The following is a 10,463-nucleotide window of genomic DNA, read 5'->3' as shown; positions in this document are numbered from 1 at the left end:
GAGAAATAAATAAAAGAAAAGCAAGGCATAGACTATTAGAATAGTAAAAAAAAAACAGTAGCAGTAATGAAATACAGTGAGGACATGAATAACAAAAATGTAAAGATCAATTCAAAGTGTAGAAGTGGGTCTTGAGCTGTGCTTTAAAAATGGCTACAGAGGCTGCCTGCCGAAGGTACAAGTGGGACCTGTATACTGAATGAGTCTGTGGACATCATGTGCACTAGCAATATGTCACCCAAGGACAGAGCAACCTCCAACTAACTAACTGACTAACTGACTAACTAACTAACTAACTAAAAAGCTCTCTTGCTCAGGCACCATATTTATTTTAAATAGTAGCCGATCTGCATCTACACGTTGTGAGCTTGTAGATCAGCTATTTGAACAATTTTAAAAGGTTTTTTTAAATAGTAAATATGGCAAATAGGTTTAGGCTTAAGGGTGACAAGATATAGCCCCATGTCTCGCCCTGCACACCAGACAATGTAATGAAGCCTGAGCAAGGCTTAAGGGAGGGAAGGGAGCTGCTCTTTGCTCTTTCTTTCAATAATAACACTGTGTCTGTATAGGCTGCTACTCTGTAAACGAAACGAACTGCTGGGCGCGCCGTGTGTGTGTGTGTGTGTGTGTGTGTGTGTGTGTGTGTGTGCGTGTGTGTGTGTGTGTGTGTGTGTGTGTGTGTGTGTGTGTGTGTGTGTGTGTGTGTGTGTGTGTGTGTGTGTGTGTGTGCGTGCGTGCGTGCGTGCGTGTGTGTGCAGTGTGTGCTCTCTCTCTCTCTCTCTCTCTCTCTCTCTCTCTCTCTCTCTCTCTCTCTCTCTCTCCAGACTCCAGCGCACATTCTCCGGCTTCAGTGATTCGGTACAAATTAAAATGGCGATCATAGCTCAAAAAGAAGACGAGCTCTATAGTTTATTCTACTCAACTCAGCCAGAAGAAAGCACCAAACGGAGCGCTAGAGAATCCTATGTGAGAGCCACTCGAGGAGAGCAGAGGTATGCGACGCACGGACGAGGAGGAATGCCATCGCCAGCAGAGCGCACGGATGCTGCTGTTAGACTGTCACTCCCACTCAGAGAGATAAAGAGAACATGAACCATGAAGAGATTTCAACGGGCAACCGATAGACCTCTTAAGACGAGACTGTGTTGAACTAAACCAAGGCCTACTGTCATTTGTTCTGTCCGACGGAAAACAGCTGCTTTTTTTGTTTGACTTTGATCCGTATGAGTAAAGCAGAGAGGAGCGTCTGAAAGATGAGCGTCGTAAAAGTTACAGGTGATCTCTGTCTGACTATCTAATTAACTCCATCTTCTTGGAATAAAACGAATCGGGCCGACTGGACGCCGAGTGGAGGACATAACTTTGGTAGGCTACTTCTAATATTATTTAAAAATAAATAGGCGGTTTGACATATATAGGCAATAAGCTATACTCAGAGAAAGGTGAATATACCTTTTAAGGTATATGGACAGCTTGAGTTTTTAATTCTGGACTAGGCTATTATGTTTATATGCAGTGTGCATGTGCATTTGTAATACTATACACAAAACCCATTGTGTGTTTTACTGGTATTCATTGCATCTGTTTAACTCAAAATAATTCCGTGATTAGTGACCAAATGTATCGCATAATGAACATACCGGTAATGGAGCAATGTGGTTGGCTATTCTGTACTTTTATTTCAAAGTTATTGTTGTTTAGAGAAGACGGACACAAAGACTGAAAGGTTTTCAATGCAGAACAACAAAGCATTTATTTTCTGTCTGTGTCTCTCCAGGTTATGACAGAAAGGAGTTGAAACATGGAACTTTCATGGATTTTGTTATTTTCTATCATCCATCATTATGCTCGGGGTCAAGGAGTTTATGGTAAGTGTGTTTTACACACAACAAAATAATTACATTCTAATAATATTAAGGCATGTCGGCTGCATCAGCTGCAGTGTTGTTTATTACACGTCTGTTTTGCAGTAAGTGATTCCCCTTTGTGTTTTCATTAAACCAGTGGTGAAATACATTTAAAACCAGCTCTAGATGGGTGTTCTATGGAATGAAAGAATCAGTGCATGGCCCTATAGAAAGTGTAAACAACATACACGGTACACGCATGGACGAACACTAACAATAACAAATAGTTTCACCATTCAGCTAATTTGACAGAGTTGGATTTACTAGTGGGTTGTTCACTATCTTAACAATAATAGATAGATAAATACATTGAAATCCAGAAGATCATATATGTGTTCAACAGTGTATATTATCAGGGTTACATTGTCTATAAGGGCCTGTCTCTCTGTCGTGCTGCAGTAGATAGAAGTGGGTGAGTATTTACTGACTGTAATCCACTGTTCCACTCAATATTGCACTGAGTTCACATAATTGAGTGGATATTGCTGTTGTAAGAGCAAACAGCTAGAGTGGAGGGAATAGCCGAGTATAGTGCATGTTTGTACTGTAAGTGTTGAATTTCAGCAGTGGTGTTGAAGTCTGCTAAGTGTGAAACTCAGCTGTGCATTGTGTAACTGCAAAACTGTCTGGCATGGTCACAAATATTTTACATTTTAGATGTAGATCTTCCTTAACGAATAATCTATACAGACGTGTACAAAAAAGTATCCCCCTCAATGGTGTGCGTATCTGTAGAGACCCTTACCTTTGCAAAGCTAAGATATCTGAGGACATGCGTGGCAGCCATTCAAAACACAGTCATTTTTGAGTGGTGCAACCACTCCCTTACGGAGCTATGTGTGTGGGTAGCTGGCTGGCTGGCTGTGTCTAAGCACGAAAACAGCATGGTTGTTTTTCACCACCTGTGCACAACCTACAGTAACACACACACACACACACACACACACACAAACACACACGCACATATTAACTGTATGTATGATGATTTCGGGTGTCCCAGTACAGTACAGTACAGTACAGTACAGTACAGTACAGTACAGTACAGTACAGTACAGTACAGTACAGTACAGTACAGTACAGTAGAGTGACCCCCACACGGTAACTGTCATTTCTCAACCGCTTCGGAACCGGGCCGGTTCGGTGTGTTCCTGTGGGTCTGGAACTACCAACGATATACATTTACGCAATAGCAAAAAGAGATAAAGAATAAATAAAGGACAGCTTCAGAATAGACTTTGAATAAATTATACTCTTATGCATCCTTTTCCTTCACACCTGTACGCCAGCTTTAGGCCTGGGTCACAAGAGGAAATCGATACCCTCTACCAAGAGAATGGTAGTGTAGTGTTATGGTAGCCTCCCCTCAATATTTCTTATATTATTAATAATGTTCCCCCATATTCTGTCAAAAACGTTTTTTCTGATGTGCTGTATGATAATAATTCTCACCATTGTTTGAGTGTGGGCGGTTGAATTGCTTTCCAATTGGATAATTTTTTGCTGCTGTCATTATTAAGAGTATCGATTTCCTCTCGTCCTTATTAAATTCCTTGAGCATCTCAACATCTCCCAGTATTGAAATTCTGGGGTCTGGTGGCACGTCTTTTTGTAATATCTCGGATGTATATTTGTAGATATTATTCCAAAAGCTATTTAAGTGTGTGCACTTCATCGTGGGCATGTAGGTGGTGTGTTGGGGCTGAATCGATGCATCCTCTGTGGCGTGTAATACCACAGTATTTTGAATTGTGTAAGTCCATGTTTAGTGTTGACCAGTCTTCTGTGAGCTCTGTAACAGATCTTCCCATGCTTTCAACGTATATTGATATCCAACATCGTTTTCCCATTTCTGTTCGTGCTGTTCGGAATTATGTTTTATTTCACCATTCATAGTAGTATATCATTTGAAATTAGTCCTTGTTGTGATTTTGCATTCCATATAGCCTTTTCTATGGGTGTTTCTATTAACGATGGAGTGCCACAATGTTTGTATTTCTCCAGTTTTGCATGTGTCTATGAGGTGACAGTACTTCATTAGACACCCTGGAGTCGTTTTTATGTGCAATGATGTATTAACTTTGTATTTAGGGTTTCTTCCTGGAGGCTGAACCCTTGAGAGTCAAACGTGCCAATGAAAAAAAATTAATATATTGACATCACACTATCAGCGCCTCCCCTAATCTCTCCCCCTTTATCATACAACTACAGCTGTGGGTGCGGCTTCAGTTCAGGGCGATCACCACCCATCACCACCCACAGGCAAACCAGGCATACTTAATGAACATAAAAATCGACATTTTAACAAATACTGTACACTTTTTGGAAATAATTCTTCCTCCTTATATAACAATAAGACCTGATCATGTTTTAAGGTGGAAAAAAATGATGGCACTCCATCTTTAATGGTAGGAAAATTCTTATCCATGTTGGCCTTCACCCAGCTCCTTATTTGTAAAACAATAAATGAAAAATGTGTTCCGGGTAACTGATACCAAAACACATTATGTATGTATGCACTGTATGTGTATGCAATGTTGCTCTTTGCTTATGTAGGCCTAATTACCATGCAGGTAGAGGCACTGGTCTCCGAGGTGACGTACTTATTCACCTCCTCGTTTTCAACCAATGTCGGCACTTTTTGTTTGTGAATCTTTTATTGCCTGCTGCAGAGTTTATTTTGGATGCTGAATATCAGCCTTTCCTAATAAGCATCGATAATTTATTGGTGGCTCTGAGGCAGGAAGGTGGAGCAGGGGAGTTGGCGTAAAGGAAGGCTCTACATAGGGTTGGTGAGATATTTCCACCTCCGTAAGATCTTTAAAGTCAAGCTGAAATGAACAATGTTTTAACCCTTTTAGAGAAATATGCCAAAGGAGGAAAAAAAAGATTAGAAATGATCTAAGAATCAATCTAGATTGCTTCCTGCAATCTGTATTACTTCCTGCTTAGTATCAGCAGGTATAATCAGTATATGTAAAAATGAAGACGCTAGCTCTTTTAAACGTGATATGCTTTTATTGTGAAGGAAAACATTTCTGAATGTATCACATCCTGCATATTTCCACATCCTAAAAATAGCTGATCTACAAGCTCAGAACGTGTTGTAGACACGACGCGTTGTGAGCTTGCAGATCAGCTATTTTCAGCATAATATGTCGTACGACGTATAAGTCAGGCTTCACTTGGGAAGCTGGGAGATGGGTTTTGTTGGGCGAGGCGATGTACACACAGTGCTCCTCTACGAAAAATAATAAGCTATGGAAACTATTTTTCAGTGGTACGTTATGTTTAATCAAACAAGTTTACCCATGTTTGGGTCGGGACAATTGGCACAATTGTTCATATTATGATGACCTGATATCTTCTGCTCTCCTCTTTCTGATTATCCTTTCACTGTGTCTGAGTGCAGGGTATTAAACCTCCAGGTCAGTGTTAGGGTCATAGGCCTGTAACTACTGTGATGTGTTGACCATAGTTTACACTAGCCCCCCTGCCTGGGGCGAGAGGCTAGCCGGACCCCCTCCTGTGACGCTTTAACACATTTCCTTCCCTCAGTGACTCTCTGAGCCAGGTGGAGGCCACAGGGTGCTGGGCACACTGACAGGGAGGTGGAGGCCACAGGGTGCTGGGCACACTGACAGGGAGGTGGAGGCCACAGGGTGCTGGGCACACTGACAGGGAGGTGCATGGGCAATGTGGCACGCAGGCACTCACTCAAGTGAATAGTTGTATCTCTTTATAGAATAAGTGGTTCTCTTTAGTTGTTCTCGTTAAGTGTGTCTCTAAACAGTGTGTGAAGGCACTTCACCTATACTGTACCTAGAATGTATATCATTTGTTCTGCAGGTAGTAACTGTAAATGAGAAATTCTATGTATAAAACATACCGGTATATGGGCTTTGTTGAACAAAAGTATAGGACACAACGATTTTAAAAAACATACAAGTGAGTGTCTTCTATCAGAAGCTGTCAGAGAAACTTTCATTTCTGCTTTCTACACTTTTAACACACACGCACGTCGCTCACGCACCCACAGGTGAACGTATACCACACTGCACAGAAAACATGGAATATGGTTGCGTACAGTATATGACAGAAAACTCCAGATAAACTTAACAACACACTCAGGTAAACGCCCGTAATGTACCATCACCCCAGGGGGGATGGTACATTACGGGCGATTATGCATGCTAGACTTGAGGTTTGCGTGCAAATCTAGGGCCCATAATTGCCCGTTAACCCCTCTTTTCACGCAGTGCCAATAGGATATGTGGTTTTGGTCAACCGCATATCATATTGTTTATGGTTATGTCTGAGTCAGTGATGTGGCCGTGGTCCTGCATATACACTGTATGGCATCTACATCACATTGAGACTCGGGAGCTTGTATAGCCGATCTGCTTGTACACCTGTATTTGAAATTCCTTTTCCTTTTCCATGTATTGAGTTTGGTACTCAAGTTTATTGCACTTCTTCGTTACTGTGCATCACTACAAAAGAAAGTGAGTCTAAAGTGGAGTAAAATTTAAAAGAATCAGAAACACGTTATTGCCTTTGCTCATGGTGCAGTGTCCCAGGTAATTGTAAGTCTATGGCATTTGGAAAAATGCCACCGACTAGACGTCCTTATAACCAAAGTCTCTTTGCTGAAAGGTTTGTAGCTATATAGACAGTGCTGGCATTTAACGCAATACTTCGTTACAACAAAGGCAAAGCCCAATATATAATGAGCTGCCTTTAAGGTGCCAGCAGCAAAGTCTTATTAGATAACAAGACAATCCATTTCGGGGCTACAGTCAGCCTAACAAGGAAGAAAGACCTAGCCTTAACTGTTGGTGTCCCTGACAGGATGAAACCGTCCATTTCACTGTCTGGTCAAAGTATCCTAGAGAAAGAGAGAGAGAGAGAGAGAGAGAGAGAGAGAGAGAGAGAGAGAGGCAACACACTCTGGGAAGGACTGTCTGCTAAATGGCACAAGTTATGTTCCCTCTCCGAACTTCTTGCTTCACTTTAAAGTAAGAGTGTTCCTCTAATTCAGGGGTGTCAAACTCATTTGGGGCGAGGGCCGCATTGGTCAAAAGGTCACTTGATGGGGGCCACAACCAGTTGCGGACGCACGCTCGATGTCTCAAGCCCAACACACACCGGCTCCGTCCGACGCGGCGCGCCAGCGCACGTCGGACGCCGCCGGTGTGCGATAGGTTCATTGAAAATGATGGAGGCGGCTGTTTTGACGCGCGGCGTTCGCAGACGGTGTGGGAGGCCCTTCAGTCAGTCACTGCTATAATATCTATCTATCTATCTATCTATCTATCTATCTATCTATGCTCAGACCCAGCCAGCCAGCCAGCAAGCCACACACATAGTGCTCAGACCCAGCCAGCCAGCAAGCCACACACATAGTGCTCAGACCCAGCCAGCCAGCCACACACAGTGCTCAGACCCAGCCAGCCAGCAAGCCACATACATAGTGCTCAGAGCCAGCCAGCCACACACATAGTGCTCAGACCCAGCCAGCCAGCAAGCCACACACATAGTGCTCAGACCCAGCCAGCCAGCAAGCCACACACATAGTGCTCAGACCCAGCCAGCCACACACACCTCCGTAAGGGAGTGGTTGCACCACTCAAAAAATCTTCAAAAAACTGAAGAGGCTACTGGAGATTGGAGAACCTGATTTGGACATGATCTGATGCAGGACAATGTCACTATGACAGAAAGAGAAGATGGGGCTTCACACATTCACACACACACACACACGCACACACACACACACACACACACACACACACACACACACACACACACACACGACTTTGTCCCTATAATGTGCACGGCACCGTTCTACTTCATCATATCACGCAAGAGACGCCACACACCAGTATGGAAGAGAGATAGTCACTTACTCACTTGTTGTAACTTGTAGGGATGCCACAAAGTGAACATCAGCCAAATTGAATAGTCGACAGCTCTGCCGATTAATAATCGATTAATTGAACCCACCCCCCATATTAATCAATATCAGATAAAACGTATAAGATTTTATATTATGCACATGCCATGGTCACATAACCATTATGTTGAGTGCATGCTTTGATGGTTACAGTTATATAATCAGTTTTGATGAGTAAACCTTTGTGGAGATCTTCTCAGTTCTCATTGTATGCTATAGTTACTGCCATTCACGATGGAAAATGAAATCCATTTGGATTTGGGGAGAAGTAGTTTCATAAGGGGCTGGTATGAAGTACTTGATATAAAGAGAACATGTTCAGTTCACTAGTCTACACTCTACTCTACACCTGCCTTCATTTCATCTGATTGTCTGTCTGGCAGGCACTTAACAAGCAATCGTTAACTGTGTCTGTTAGAGAGAGGGGCAGAGAAGAGTGGCTTTGCTCAACTTGATTTATACTTATATTCTCCACTCTGATGAAGGTACATGTTCGATATATCATGCAGCCTTACTTATAAGCCTATATTTTGGCTATTAAAAAAAAAAATGGCGGGCCACATTTGGCCCGCGGGCCTTGACTTTGACACCCATGCTCTAATTTAACAGTTTAACATCACTACCACACCAGGAGCTTAACCTTTAGGTTGACCTTTAGGCCTCAAAATGACCTCAACATTTAAAAAAAAAAACAGTTTTCTGAAATAAATATTTTCAATATAGCAGACCTACAAGCTCGTAGCGCGCGCTATGAGCTTGTAGATCTGCTATTTTTCAATAGCTAAATTATAACATAATGTTTAAAACACCAAAAGAAACAGAAACAAGCTCACAATGAACTGCCATTTTCACTGAATGTTGGTAGAACAATATGGGATGCTAGGTGATTTATGTGGTTAAACTGTAGACCGTGGGCGATATTCCTTTTCCTAGGTGGACAACTAAATAAGGAGCGCTTGGTTTTGTTACAATACCCGTCTGTGCGGGCTGGTAACAGGGGGTGTGGCCAAGTGAAGCGCTATCATTGGAGAGACAGTGAGTGCATTCTCCGGCACCGGCAGCAGCCACGGCACTGCCGCACACCTCCCGGCACGTGCCGCACACCTCCCGGCACGTGCCGGCACCTTCCGGCACTTCCGGCACGTGCCGGCACGTGCCGGTACCTTCCGGCACGTGCCGGCACTTCCTGGCACATGCCGGAAGTGCCGGAAGGTGCCGGCACCCCTGCCGCCCTGCCACTGTCTTTGGGGATCTCAAGGTTCGGGGACCCCCATGGACCCCCCGAGACCCCCCAAGGACCCCCGTCTTTGGGGGTCTCAAGGTTCGGGGACCCACAGGGACCCCCCCGCCACCCACCGGCACGTGCCGGCACCTCCCGGCACGTGCCGGCACCTCCCGGCCCGTGCCGGCACTTCCCGGCAGGTGCCGGCACCTCCCGGCACGTGCCGGCACTTCCCGGCACGTGCCGGCACCTCCCGGCACGTGCCGGCACCTCCCGGCACGTGCCGGCACCTCCCGGCACGTGCCGGCACCTCCCGGCACGTGCCGGCACTTCCCGGCACGTGCCGGCACCTCCCGGCACGTGCCGGCACCTCCCGGCACGTGCCGGCACCTCCCGGCACGTGCCGGCACGTGCCGGCACCTCCCGGCACGTGCCGGCACCTCGCGGCACGTGCCGGCACCTTCCGGCACGTGCCGGCACTTCCCGGCACACATGCCGGCACCGTCTGGCACATGCCGGCACCCCTGCCGCCCCGCCACCGTCTTTGGGGGTCTCAAAGTTCGGGGACCCCCGAGACCCTCCAGGGACCCCCAAATGGTAACTGTGTCATTTCTCAACCGTTTTGGATGGGGGTGGTCTCATTTTAATCGTGTCGCGTCCCCGGGGGAGTCTTTGGGGGTCCCAAGGTTGGGGGGCCCCCAGGGACCCCCAGGGAACCCCAAATTGTAACTCTGTTATTTCTCTACCGTTTTGGATGGGGGTGGTCTCATTTGAATCGTGTCGCGTCCCCGGGGGAGTCTTTGGGGGTCCCAAGGTTGGGGGGCCCCCAGGGACCCCCAGGGAACCCCAAATTGTAACTCTGTCATTTCTCTACCGTTTTGGATGGGGGTGGTCTCATTTGAATCGTGTCGCATCCCCGGGGGTGTCTTTGGGGGTCTCAAGGTTGGGGGGCCCCCAGGGACCCCCAAATTGTAACTCTGTCATTTCTCTACCGTTTTGGATGGGGGTGGTCTCATTTGAATCGTGTCGCGTCCCCGGGGGTGTCTTTGGGGGTCTCAAGGTTGGGGGGCCCCCAGGGACCCCCAAATTGTAACTCTGTCATTTCTCTACCGTTTTGGATGGGGGTGGTCTCATTTGAATCGTGTCGCGTCCCCGGGGGAGTCTTTGGGGGTCCCAAGGTTGGGGGGCCCCCAGGGACCCCCAGGGACCCCCAAATTGTAACTCTGTCATTTCTCTACCGTTTTGGATGGGGGTGGTCTCATTTGAATTGTGTCGCGTCCCCGGGGGAGTCTTTGGAGGTCCCAAGGTTGGGGGGCCCCCAGGGACCCCCAAATTGTAACTCTGTTATTTCTCTACCGTTTTGGATGGGGGTGGTCTC

At 45.9% G+C, this 10,463-nt stretch overlaps 1 protein-coding gene across 1 annotated transcript in view; it reads left to right on the top strand.

Moving 5' to 3' along the window:
• Positions 1-1,804: 1,804 nt before the first annotated feature.
• The window catches only part of LOC308320441 (MAM domain-containing glycosylphosphatidylinositol anchor protein 1-like), a gene marked incomplete at both ends in the record, with an annotated part of 138,569 nt that continues 129,910 nt past the window's right edge, over positions 1,805-10,463 (top strand). Inside the window, one exon of the mRNA XM_080770844.1 lies at positions 1,805-1,871. Within this exon, the coding sequence (XP_080626970.1) occupies positions 1,805-1,871 (67 nt within the window). The remainder of the gene's footprint in view (positions 1,872-10,463) is intronic.

The sequence above is a fragment of the Protomyctophum bolini genome (assembly GCF_963924005.1).
Source record: "Protomyctophum bolini genome assembly, chromosome: 1".
Classification (NCBI taxonomy): domain Eukaryota; kingdom Metazoa; phylum Chordata; class Actinopteri; order Myctophiformes; family Myctophidae; genus Protomyctophum; species Protomyctophum bolini.
This window is presented reverse-complemented; position numbering and strand designations above follow the sequence as displayed.